The sequence below is a fragment of the Aethalodelphis obliquidens genome, unplaced genomic scaffold, assembly GCF_003676395.1.
Source record: "Aethalodelphis obliquidens isolate GAN/ISIS:26980383/991018 unplaced genomic scaffold, ASM367639v1 scaffold14, whole genome shotgun sequence".
Lineage (NCBI taxonomy): Eukaryota > Metazoa > Chordata > Mammalia > Artiodactyla > Delphinidae > Aethalodelphis > Aethalodelphis obliquidens.
In genome coordinates this window covers 16400399-16414301 of record NW_020837958.1, presented here as the reverse complement: position 1 = coordinate 16414301, position 13903 = coordinate 16400399, and the positions used below count along the sequence as shown (strand labels likewise).

The following is a 13903-nucleotide window of genomic DNA, read 5'->3' as shown; positions in this document are numbered from 1 at the left end:
TGGGACAAACTATAGTTAACACTGTTATGAGTAAAGATTAAACAAGTCGTCCAAAACATAATGTAACAGAAAGGTATTCGGTTGATTATCAGAGATGCCTCTTAATTCAAGTCATCACCAGGTCCTTAAGAGTGTAGTCATATTCCCATTTAGGGAATGCAAAAAAGAATAAGAATATGTACACCTAAATAAATAACAGTAGCTAGTAAAGCATAAAGTAGTGCTTCTTCCTCTTGGAGGCGTGTGTAGTTTTTAGAAACCTACCTTCCCTCATCCTGTGATTTTGATTTTCTCTCCTACATGGCCATGCCTCCTTCTTTCCTATCCAATCATCAAACCCTATTCCCTCTTCACGCCAAGAATTCATAGCCTACAGCATATTCTGAGACTTAAGTTTTTCAATATTGTAGAGCTCTACTACCAAGGCCTACCATGGCTCCAGCAATTTATGACAGCATATTAGATCTTTATTATAGTAAATCCTCATTACACTTTGAATTTCCATCTTACTGGTTCAGCTACAACAGTCCTGTAATAGATGTGTGCATGTTGTAGATGACAACAAATACCATTTTTCCCATAAAGCAATGTAATTGCAAAGGATAGTGATGGATCTTCTGATTCTCTGGTGAATCATGACACAATAATAATAATTAATAATATTTATGTAGCACTTTATAATTTACAAAATATTCATTTCCAGTATTGCATTAGATTCTCACAACAGCCTAGTGAAATAGTTATTATTAGCTCTGATTTCTGGTGATTGAACTGAGGCTCAAAATGGTTTAGTAACCATTTGGGTTCTTGCTTTCTGTTATGCCATGCTGAGAAACAAAAAATGATAACAATAATAAGAAAATGTCTTATTTAGACTGCTTATTTGTGGTGCAGCTTTTCTCTGAAATTTTTCTTTCTTTCTAACATACTTAAGTTGGGGGATGGTATTGCTGTTTTGTTGCTCTGTGCTCCTCCTGAACCCCCATCATAGTTCATTCTCCTTTGGCATAATAAATTTTTACTGAACCATTCCATTTTACTCTCTTCCACAGTTGACAAAGTTAAAGAGTAGTTTATGAATGTGAAATAGAAGTTTTCATAATGTAAAACTAAAGCAACGTGTCTTATCAAACTGAGTAAATGGAATAGTTATTGCTGATAGTTTAATTTTTTTAATGCATTTACTTCTTCAGGAAGTTGATAGGTTTTCATGGATTACCATTACTACTACTACTACTGCTATTATTATTATTATATTTAATGACCTTTTTTTAGAGGAAATATTTTAAGTCTTTGTTTTACAATTCTAAGCCTCAGAAGATTTCACAGCATTCCAGTTATCTGATGATATGTTAATGCTATGTGTGTTGGGTAGAAAAAAACTTACAAAATTGTTTTTCCTGTAAGAGTATATTTAATTTTCATTTTTTATTGAAGCATTAAAGTTTCTCATCATTAATACAATGGTTAGTGTCTACCTTGTGAATCTATTAGTTGCCCTATCTAATCCTAATTTCTAAAAAATTAATAATTTAGTTTTAATAAGAAAAGCTTCCAAATTTATTTTTACATTTTGATTAATTATTTGTGTTCTATATGTAAACTGTCACAGCATGAAATCAATTTTCTGCCTTGATTCATCCCAAATCTGAGAGTTCTGTCACTTTAATATTATAATTAGGAACATTGATAGAGATGGCAACTTAAAAAGCATACTTTGCTTCTTAGCAATTTAGCATATTTCTCAAAGTGCATAGGATTTCAAGAACCTTCAGTCCACTAATAAATTTATTAACTCAAACTTAAAAGAAGCGAAAAGTCTCTCTTTCTTTCTCTCTCCCCATGGCCAGTCCGCCAAAATAGATTATTCATGCTTATTTGATTCAGGTAGGCTTTTGCAAGCTTCCCTACTAGGCCTGGGAATGTGGTACATTGAGGCCTTTTCAGAGGCTTCTGACATAGACCAAGCTTTTATTGCATGGTGTTTTATTATTACCAAATCCTAGTCTCCACCCAGTTTGTAGGCACTCTGCTTATTCTTTTGAATCAGAAAAGGTTATCACCTACCTTAATCCATGCAGCAGTGTGGATTAAGGACACCAGTGTGCCCCAGGATTCTCAAAGAGGATCCTGGAAACTTCTTGTTTCTTCTTTTTTGCTGTCTTTACTAAATTCTATTGGGCCTTAGGGGGATTTGCATCTGAAATGGGCAACCTGGTGTTTTTCTCAATGAAGACATCAGATCAAAGTTCAGTTAGTCAAGGCCTTTCTAAAACATTAAGGGGGTTTGGACTTACACAATAAAAAGATGAGCTCTAGCAGAGATTGCAGTAAAAACATTCTGAACTATAATCCGGATAAAGAATAGATTATAGGCCAAAGAACAGACCTTGTTTAAATTGCTTTAGACTAATAACTTTACATTTAAAAACTTTACATCCTATTTTTAAGAGACAAATTTTAATGTGACATAATGTATTTGTCAGTACTTTCCGTGGCAAATAGATAAATCATGTTTTTGAAACCGTACTTCTGTTTATATTGTATTGAAAAGATTAGATTAAGCCAACTGATAGGTCTCTTTCATTAATGAAAATAAACAGTACCTTATGGAGGAATGAACAGCCATTTTATCTAGAAAATAAATGTCAAACCCTCGGATTCTGAATCTGAGAATAATGTGTCTATTAGACTTTAATTTTTAAATTCTCTATTACTATATAATTTGATGTTTGTAGGCATTTAAGAATATGAATTCTTGAAGTCTTAAAATGCAAATATCTAGTGTCAAACAAATGTCTCTTTCTTCTCTAAATTTCAAAGTTGTCTGTTACTTAGTAAAATAAGTTAAGAACCTACTGTGTATAATTCTTTAGTTTCTGTAAAGATTATCTAGTTTTGTCGAATGTTCTGAAACTTGTCTGTTTTGTAGCATTCAAGACAGTGGAAGTTAAGTAAATTTAGATCAGAGACTTTATTAGAAACTATTGCCAGATGGAATCTGTTACTAGTTCAACCTTGGATAGAGGTATATTTAGCTAGAGGTATATTTGAATAGAGATATATTTCTAATGTGCTGAATGAAAGAAATCAGCCAGAGTTCGTTCAAAGCAATGTAATAATAATGTTATATTACTGAGCTTCAATTATCCTATGTAATTAAATTCAACATCAATAGTTATTAGAGTTTCTTATAAGAAAGATAATTGGTTGGAGAAATTGTTAGTAGAGGGCACAAAAGAGGAATTATCAATGAACTAATGAATATGCCAGGTTTCTGATTTAACTAATAGAGCTTATGTACATTCTCCCACTGTATCATGTACCTTGTTCCTATCTGGAATATCCCAGTATATTTTATACTGTTAGCTCAATTTTAAGTTTGTAAGAAGTTTTGAATACTATATATACACATGGTCTTATGAGAATTTAGTTTTAAAATGATGCTCAGTTTAATGTATGTAAATAGCTAGTTTCCTTTGGGCCCCTCAGCAATAATGTGAAATAATGTGGCTTAAGTTTTCTTTTCATTCTTAGTAACTGTAAATTTATTTTATTTTTAAAACTTGAAGTCTTAAATGTTAATTGAGTTATGTATATAAAATTTTTGAACTAAGGAAGGTATAGTAAAAAGGCAAAGAGGTGTTCAATTTCTTATCAAACTTAGGGAACCACCAGGAGTGAAGATACCTGGGAGATGTAAAGGTTGATTTCTAACTATCAATAGTTTATAATAATAAAGATTGTTGTATGCTTCTTTGAAATTTAATAAGTCTATATATATCAGCTCTTCCTTATTTGCATTAAAATGCATAAATATATCAGAATTTTGCTGAATGTAGGATAAATAAATTGCAGTTTAAAGAAAAATTTTTAACAAACAATATGGGTTTTCTTATCAGGCTAGACCAGTATCATCTTCAAGATTTGGTCACTATTATGATGTATCAAAAAGGATACCACAAGAACTAATTGAGGCTTCAAAATGGCATGGATTTTTTCTTCCAGAAAAAATATCATCAACTCTTAATTTAGAACCCTGGTAAGTTAATGATTTCAATTTACCACAGTCTTTGAAAGAATGCATATTTAAAGGTACATACCTAATAAATGTTTTCTGTATAATATGTAACCTTAATTGTACATGTTTCATATTATTTCATTATATGTGGCTTTCTTCTTTTTCTCATCCTGTAACTGTTGGACCTACTATTACTCTTAATTTGCAACTTGAAAAATCTGGATACCAAATTTACAATACCTGCTGTTTTTATTTTCAATAAAATGTGAAATAGTTCTATATTAGGGTCTTTCAGCCCTAAATGCACGTGGATACCTAAATATTGCTTATTGATAATAATAGTGAAAATGGTATAAAATCATGCTTTTGCTCCATGTTTTTTGATACATGCTCTTTCAGAAAGTAAACAAGTACTCTTTTCTAATATTTTATTTATTAAGGCTTTCTACTTCTAGTTATGCTGTAAATAAAATAATCTGTATTTTTTTAGATAACAAGAGAATTTAGGGTTTGAGTTTTGCAATGAAACGTTTTAAGTAATAAAATAACAACATATATAGTGTTACTGTATTAAAGCACAACTCTGAAAATTACAGTACTTGACATTGAATAATTTATAAAGTATTAGGAGTATTTAATTTCAATTCTTATTGCAGTTGGATCAAGGGAAGGTAATTCACAGAATAGGTTGTTGCCTCTGTTTTCTTTTGCACTGTAAAACCTTTATTTTCAAAATGAGATGAGTTATTAAATGGAAATTTAATAGATAGGAAGTTGTGAATGGAAATGACTTAAAAATATAGATTCTCTTTCCCAGAAATATTACATGAAAATTTAGTGGAGACTATCCTATTTATTTTTATTAAATCTCTTTCCAAAAAAATTTATTTATTAGTGTATTCTCCAGTCCATATGGCTGGAGACTTACGGAAAATGGTGCTTTGATGATGCTTTAGTGTTAATAGCTGCCATTAATGAATGACTGCTATGTGTCAATCACTCTACTACATACTCTACATTTGTTATCTAGTGTAATCCTCGTATCAGTCCTATAAAAGTTTGTACAGTATTCCCATTTTCCAGAAAGAGATACCAAAATTCACAGAGGTGATTTATGTGAGCCTCAACTATTAAGTGATCAAACCAGGATTAACCCAAGTCAGAAGATCCCTCTCTTTTTTTTTTTTGCCTTACTGCTTCAAAGAACTTTGGTGTCCTTCACCTTTATCTTCTTGTGTTGTATAGTAAAGAGCACTGATAAAGAAATTAAAAATCTGGATTCTGGTACTGAGTTCATCCTACTGTTACTCTTGGGCAAATCCCTTAAATTCAGTGAAAATAAATATCCTCTTTTGAAAAATAGGGGCGGGGTATGGGGGTTCTAGGAGGAATACCACCTGTCCTTCCTGTATCACTAATATTTTATTAAGTTTGAATGATTATATTGATTATACTAGTTCCTAATTTTTGTCATTCACTGAACCAGACATACATATACATATACTTGGGAAATAGGTCAAATGTTTCCATGATTCGTCAAATAGTAAATCATGGAACCCAGATTCAAAGTCAGTTCTTTCTGACTTCAAAAAATCTGTGTTAGCAGTAATGCTATCTGTACTGCCTCCATTCATGGAGTGCTTAGGGAAATGAAAAATGTACATTAGGTATGATGTAAATACATGAAAAATAATATAGTGTTACTTTTGTAATTAAAAAAAAATTAAGGATAAAACATTCTTTAAGCTGGAAAGTACAAAGTGTTTTTCATTTGTTCAGCAACTAAAGAGAGGATGGAATTAAAATTTGTCAATTTTCTGTTCAGTGTCAGGCACTGTTCTAGGCATTTGACCGTGGGATATCTCATTGAATCTTCCCAACAACCCTCCAAGAGAAGCAATATTATCCCCACTTTATAGGAAACTTGAGGTCAGAGACGATGAGCAGCTTTGCCACTGTTTCAGGCTCTGAGTGACTAAGCAGACACCCAAACCGAAGTATCCAAAACCCTCTGCTCTCTTTTCTGTACCAGGCTGTCTCCATTTACTGCTGCAGTAACTGTACAGCACACAAAGCTGGGCACCTGAAAAATTAAACCTTATTGGATGTGGAAATATAGTCTTTAAAGTATATTTTAAGAATATTTTTGAGAACTAACAGCTTTGCATGGAACAGGAAAATTTATAGATTTTAATTACCAGGGCAGTATTTCATTTCATAGTGGTTAACTGATAATTCATTTATTTCATATTAAACTTAAATGCTTAATTAAATGTAATTAAACTTTAAACATGTAATTAAATTAATTTTGAAAATGGGTACTTTACCATGTGAGATTTATTTTAATTTATGAAAAGCGTGTGCTCATTTCACTAAAATGAACTTTACTGGTTCATTTATAAAACAATAAAGCTAAGCCTTACAGTTGTCCTTACTTTTCCTATAATTAAGACTAGAGGATATAGCTGCATCCCACTATTGTGTGTAAGGATATAATATATAATTTTATAATTTCTAAAGACACTGTTGAAACATATAAAGATTTTTTTACAGTAAGAAAACCAGAAGGTCATTTAAAATCTGCACTAACTAATTTTAAATTATTGGTAGGTTTGCCAATGGAAAATGTTCATACATACAGTTTAAACTTTCAAGTTGAAGCCTAGGTATAAAAACCTGAGATGTATCACAATAATATTACCCAGATAATTTTGTTTTGATATTTCACTGTTATAAATCCGATAATCTCAATCATAAAGCAATGACAGAAAAACTGATTTTGAGAATAAGTTGGTAGTCTACAAATTTAAAATGAAGTAAGCTTTGCTAACAGGTATGCCCAAGCACAGTTCTGTTTCCTCACTAGAAAGATATTGTCATTATTTATTATTTATTAACGAATCTGCTAACATACTGCTTATCCAACTGTTACAGACTGAATGTTTGTGTCCACCCCACCCCCTGCCAAATTTATGTGATGAAGCCCTAGTCCCAATATTTGGAGATGGGGCCTCTGGGAGTTAATTAGAGTTAGATGAGGTCATGAAGGTGGAGCCCTGGTCTGATAGGTTTGGTGTCCTTAAGAAAAAAAGGGAGAAACACCGAGCTCCCCACTCTCTTCTTGAGTAAACACCCAGGAAAAGCCATGTGAGCTCACAGCGAGAAGGTGACCATCTGCAACCCAACACTAAACCTGCGAGCACCATGATCTTGGACTTCTAGTCTCCAGAACTGCAACAAAATAAATTCCTGTTGTTGAAGCCACCCAGTAGTTTGTTATCGTACCCCAAGCCAACTAATACACCTATAATATTGTGAAATGTTACTTTTTAAATTATAGATATATTAGGTCTTGAATATTGAGTTTACATAAAGTTGGCAGTAAATAGAATGATTTTGTTTTGATATGTTTCTTTGAAATTCAAGATTTTACTTTGCATATCTACGCTAACAATAGCTAGTAGTAGCTAAAAGTTTCGTATTAAGTTGAATGAACTGAATTCTGAGAGAACTAGTTATCTTTCTAGGAGAATTTCTAGGAGAAAAACAGTGGAAAGTGGATAGGAATATTACTTAAGATTTTAGGAGTCTTTTTTTTCATTTTTTTTTTTTATCCTGCCAAGTCTCTTTACCAGAGTAAATGGAACCTCTATATAAGCCTCTGTAGTATCTTCCTAGACAAATTGTAGCTAAGCTTCCCATACATTCCTACTAGTATTCCTTTGTTCATACTTCTGTCAGAACACTAATCTCATTACACTTAATTATTTGTCTTGTCTATATTCTTATCTTCCCCCTCAAGCATTGGAAATCCTTGAGGAAAGGGTTATGCTTTTTTTCATCTATTTATTCTCTGAATCTAGGACACAAGTGTTGAGTTGATAGTTGATGAATTAGTGAATCAATGCACAAAGTATAGTAAGAACTCAAATTAACTATAGTCTTGTTCTTAGCACAAAGATTTAGTGGGATGAAACTGGGTAACTGAAACATAGCCATGTAAGAGTATATTTTATTTCAAAAATACAGATCTCAGATTGAGAAGCAGAGAACCACAGTATATTTAGAAGTTACAAGCAGAAAATTCATTCACGAGAAAGGAATTTTGAAAGAGAACTTCTAGGTAAGATTAAAAGTTCAGAACAGAAGTCATAAAGTTATAGAAGTATACTATAAACTACGCTATTAAAAGGAAATAGTAAATGATATATCAATCAAATCTCAGAGCTAGGGGAAAGGAAGATGTAAGTGTAAGGAGGGATTTTACCTATCGTCCTATCTGCGGGTGATATAATTGAAGTAGAAAGATAGTATCTGAAACTTTAGAGGGAGAACTATTATCCTGAACCTCATTTTGACCAATGAAGAGAAGTGACTTGCTTATATGTTTGTCTTTCTTTCTTCTTTCTGTCCTTCAAGGGGGCCTTTGGGTACATAGAATTTAGTTGATCATTCTAGCATGCTATTTTCATTGGTATCCATGTTTTTTGTTTTGTTATTTTCCACCTTATTCCCACATTCCTAATCCCAGTCATGCTCCGCATAGACATACTCTCTCTTATTTATGTGTCTCCTTCCATATTTCTATTCTTCCTTCAATAAAGTAATCATTGACCCTTGACTCCTTTCTCTCTCTCACTCCCTACATTCAATCTATAAGCAAATCATGTCAATCGTATCTTCAGTATATCCAGATCCTGATCACTTCTTGCAACCTTTACCTCTACCACACTAACCTAAGTCACCCACATTGCTTGCCAGGACTCTTGGAATAGCCTCCTAATTAATCTTGCTCCCTGCACCTTGGTGGCTCCTATTTTTCTCCAAAACAGCCCTCATGAACTTTTTCACATCGTGCTGTCCAATAGAACTTCCTTCAAGGATGGCAATTTTCTATGTGCTGTTCAGAATAGCAGCCACTAGCCACATGCAACTGATAATGAGCATTTGAAATGTGGCACTGAAATTTGTATTTTATTTTAATTAACTTAAATGTAAGTAGCTATACGTGACTAGTGGCTATCTTGTTAGACAGTACAGTTTTACAACATAAGTCAGCTCTTAACACTACTCTGCCTCAAACCTTTAATGAATTCTCATCTCACTCAGAATAATAAACCTATATCCTAACAGAGATCCATAAGGTCTACATGTCCTTACCTAATCTTATTGCTAGCTACCTCTCTGATCTCTTTGATTTCATTGAGGTTGGGGAAAAGGGGGAAGGGAATATCAAGAATGCTTTTCAGACATTAGAGCTAGGATGGACTGCTTACAGATATAAGTAGACATAAACATATATCTAACAATATTTATTGAACACCTTCTCTGACGTGAGCACCTTGTGTGCCCCTGAGTACCTTTTAGGAGCCTAGAATTATGTTAAGCTCTAGGTTTATTGTAATAAACAAAGCAGCTGTTATCCTTGACCATTTATAGGTTACAGCTGAGCAAGAAAGCACACAATTTTTTTTTTAAAAACCAAGTAAACAAACAGATATATATGCCATTATGAATTGTGGTAAGTAATGTAAAGACAAAGAACACTTGCCATAAATTGAGTGGGGGAAATAAACTTTGAGTTGTGTTCAGATGAGGCCTCTCTGAAGACCTGAACCTGAGACTTGAAGAGTAAGAATAAGAAGGTGGTCATACAAAGACCACTAAGCCAAGCAGTGTTCTTGGAGGAGGGAACAGCAGGTGTGTAAGAAAGTGAAGAACTTGGTGTTTTCAAGGACCTGAAAGGCCATGTTGCTGAAACAGAGTGAGTGATAGCAAGGGCTACAGGAAGATGAGTTCAAAGAGATAGGCAGGGGTCATACCATTCTTTTAAGAAATTTGTTCATGAAGGGGCAGAGAAAAAGCAATAATTGGAAGAGATTTGCGGTGACAAAAGTTGTTGTGGGTTTTTTTTTGGTTTGGGTTTGGGGGGTTGTTTTTGGTTAGTTTTTTTTTTTTTCTGTTTTGTTCTGTTTAAATGTAAGTGGGAAAAAAATTCATTATAAAGGGAATGGATGAAGAGGTAGCAGCAGTTTCTAACTATATGGCATTGGGCAGATTACTAAATGCCTTAGGAAAATTCTTAAACCACTCACTACCTCTGTTACCTATCTATGAAATTGGTCTAAAAGTAATACTCTTTGAGCACTGCTTAGTACATAGGAAATACCAAATAAATGTTAGGGGGTAGTCAGAGTATTTTCTGGAAAAGGCAGGCGGTGCCTCAGAGCAGGTGTGGAAGGACTGACCTTTAAGATATAATAACATTTCCTCCACTGGAGGGAAGGAGGGAAAGGAAGCATAAGAGAACAGTGTAGATGCAAACAAATAGGTTTATACAGTTGTAGGCAGTCTTGAGTAACACTGAAAATATGGATGTCTTCTCTTTACTTAGTGAATAATAGGCAGGATCATCCACTGAGGAATAGTTACTTACCTCTTAGGAGTTTGGGTTAAATGGGAAGGTTTGAAATGGTTGTTTCACAGACTGGAAGAATACACAGACTGGAGAAGTATCAAATACTTATGGGGGTACCAGTCTGTCGGGTTGTGTGACTTTCTTGCATCTGTGCTGATTCCTGGGTGCAAACGGGACTGAAGTTTTGCCAGGTGCCATCAGCAGAAGGACAAAGAGCAGAGAAGTATTAAAAGGTGAGCAAAATGATGGACCCCATACTCTAGGCTAAAGAAAATGAATTGATAACAGCTGCTGTTGGTACGGGAGGAAAAAAAGAAAGGGTAGTAGACTGGCAGTGGACTAATCTTAATAGTGAGGGTAAATGAACAAAGCAAGTTACCAAGATTAGAAGTGTTGATTGAGAATAAGATGTTTGAATTAGGACTGTAAACCAGGTACAACATCTTCAGCTGATAGAGGGAAATGTCCAGAAGCTTGATAACAGCAGCTTAAAAAGAGAATGATTGGGGTTGGCTAAATATATATTCTTTAAGGCATGGAGTTTTTTGTGTGTTTTGTTTTACTAGAAAGTAGGCGAGGAGGAGTGGTTTGAAAATGACACTGGAGAACAAAGGGGATGCCAACCAAATCTCCCAAATATTGAGGAAAGGAGTCTAAGCTGCAACTTTACTTACTTAGTCTCAAGTGCCCACCACCCTCCAAAGGAAATCCGGTTATCCTTTGGAGGGTCATGGGCACTGTAGCTTTTATTAAGATCTAAGGCTGATGGTAGCTGTGGAGACTGCAGCAGTGGCTGTAGTGGGGAGGTTGTGCAGCAGCTTTTTCTGCATGAGAGACCTGGGGTGGTTACTGAGTTTAGCATCCAAGATAAAATAGAGCGAAAAAGCAGATTACAGTAATAGGACACAGAGTACAATCCTGTTTACATAAAATTTTAAGTAGCTTTTCCCAAATTCTTTTCTAACACAAATTCAGTAGATGTTAATTTAGTTTCTTAAATATACTTAGTGATATTTGGTCAAATAAACCCATGAACGACTAAGCTAAATCTTCTTATACTGTGAAACTCAGTATATATCAGTGTTGAAAAGGCTATGAGAGAAATGCCAAAATTAAACAAATAAGTAGTTATAATAACCCAGTTTATATTTTTTTATTGGTAAAATACTCTTTTCAGAATCAAAAGCATTTTTATCAGCATACTTCTTAACATCCCACATATTTTTTCTCAGTAAGAGAAGGAAGGATTGACATAGAGAGATGTCTGAAAGGATGTTCATCAAACTGTTAACAATGTTCACCTTTGGGTGGTGGATTTTGGATTTTTTTTTTCTACTCCTTGTATGTTTTGTATATTTGGTTTTTTAAATTAATTAATAATTTATTTATTTATGGCTGCATTAGGTCTTCGTCACTGTGCACAGGGGCTACTCTTTGTTGCAGTGTGTGGGCTTCTCATTGTGGTGGCTTCTCTTGTTGCAAAGCACAGGCTCTAGGCGCACCAGCTTCAATAGTTGTGGCAGGCGGGCTCAGTAGTTGTGGCTTGCGGGCTCTAGAGCACAGACTCAGTAGTTGTGGCACACGGGCTTAGTTGTTACACGGCATGTGGGATCTTCCCGGACCAGGGCTCGAACCCATGTCCTCTGCATTGGCAGGCAGATTCTTAACCACTGCACCACCAGAGAAGTCCTGTTTTTGTATATTTGAATTTTTATAATGAACAAACATCATTTTTATAATGGAGAGAGATTTCAAATAAGTGTGGAACGTATAATCATTTGAGTATAATATGGTGAAATCTTTATCTTATATCTCACATCAAACTATATTTCCGAAGAGTTAAAGATTTAAATACAATAAATTAAAATTATAAAAGTAATAGAGGAAAATTAAAGAGACTGTCTTAAACGCTTGGAGTAGGGAAATAACAGTGAGTATATCTAGTGGTTCTCCACTTGAAGGAATCAGAACTCTTTGGAGAAACGTTTGATTCAAAGGAAAGAAAAAGATAAACCTGTAACATCTTTTTATGCTTAGAAATGCTTAAAGAATGATGAAGGTATGTCAAAAGGATACAGAAGCCAGCTCAAAAGAACTCCCACTGGCTAAAGAAGAGGCAATTTGAGCATCAAAATATATAAATATAGTAATGGATTGTAACCCATTTAATAAAACAGGAAGCCACGAATACTTACAGACACAAATAAATGAATGAATGAGTTATTAAGGAACAAGTATTTACATAGCCTCAAAGTACCTCCCCACAAAATATTGACTACTGCAAAGGGGAAAGTATAGTTTTATGGTGGAGAAGCCTGGCAGAGATCACCTTAATCAAATTAACATCACCAGTAATGGGGCAAATTGAAATTATGTATCACCTGATAGCATGCAATGAGAAGAACTCAGCAACACTTCTGCGATATTCCTACCAACTACTCATAATTTAAATCTAATCATAAGGAAACCTCAGACAAACCCAAATTGGGAACATTCTACCAAATAGCTGGCCTGTAATCCTCAAAAGTGTCAAGACCATAAAAGTCAAGAAAAATCTAAGGAATTTCCAGATTGAAGGAGACTGAAGAGACAACTTGGGTGCAGCATATGATTCTGAATTCAGTCCTTTTGCAATAAAGGATGATACTAGGACAAGTGACAAAACTTGAATGGGGTCTGAAGATTTGATTAAGACCATTTTTAAATTAGTAAAAACAAGTTGAGTGCCCTAATGCAAAATGGGCAAAAGATATCAACGTGCTGTTCTCAAAAGAAGATATAGAAATAGCTAATAAAGCTAACTAATAATCAAAGAAGTGTAAACAAAAACCAAAGAGATACCATTTTTCATCTGTCAGATATTTGAAATGATAATACCTTGTGTTAAAGATAGTGTGAAGAAACACATGTCACTCGTGCTAATTGTACAAGTGTACATTGTTAAAACAACTCTAGGAAAGTATATCAAAAGTGAGAATGTACATTATCGTTGTTGCCATCATACAATTTATAGGAATCAGTAAAATTATTTCTCCTTTGGGAAAAAAATATAGCTACTTGAGCAAATATTTTCAATCTGGACAGTCAGCTCTCTTTTCCCTATTCCATTCTTTACTTTGAGAAAAACTCATTTGGAGTTCAATTCCTCCTTAAATAGAGGCCCACGCATGAACTGTGGCCATATTCCTTTTGCCTTTCACATTACTTAGCTCACTCCTGAAAGTGTTTTAAAAAACTTAATAAGTGAAAACACTAATTCAAAGAGATACATGCACCCCAGTCTTCACAGCAGGATTATTTACAGTAACCAAGGTATGAAAGCAACCTAAGCATCCATTAACAGATGAATGGATAAAGAAGATGTGATATACATATACAATGGACTATTAGTCATTAAAAAAAGAATGAAATTTTGCCATTTGCAACATCATGTATGGAGCTGGAGAGTATTATGCTTAGTGAAA

General features: G+C 34.0%; 1 protein-coding gene across 4 annotated transcripts in view; it reads left to right on the top strand.

The window, feature by feature from the left end:
* ELP4 (elongator acetyltransferase complex subunit 4) overlaps positions 1-13903 on the top strand; it is a 226466-nt gene that overhangs the window by 67505 nt on the left and 145058 nt on the right. For all 4 annotated transcript variants that reach the window (XR_003434501.1, XR_003434500.1, XM_027115112.1 and 1 more), the window contains exon 5: positions 3903-4042. Coding sequence is in view for 2 of the 4 variants with exons in the window: in XM_027115112.1 (XP_026970913.1) it covers positions 3903-4042 (140 nt within the window). In the remaining 2 variants the exon portion in view is untranslated. The remainder of the gene's footprint in view (positions 1-3902; positions 4043-13903) is intronic.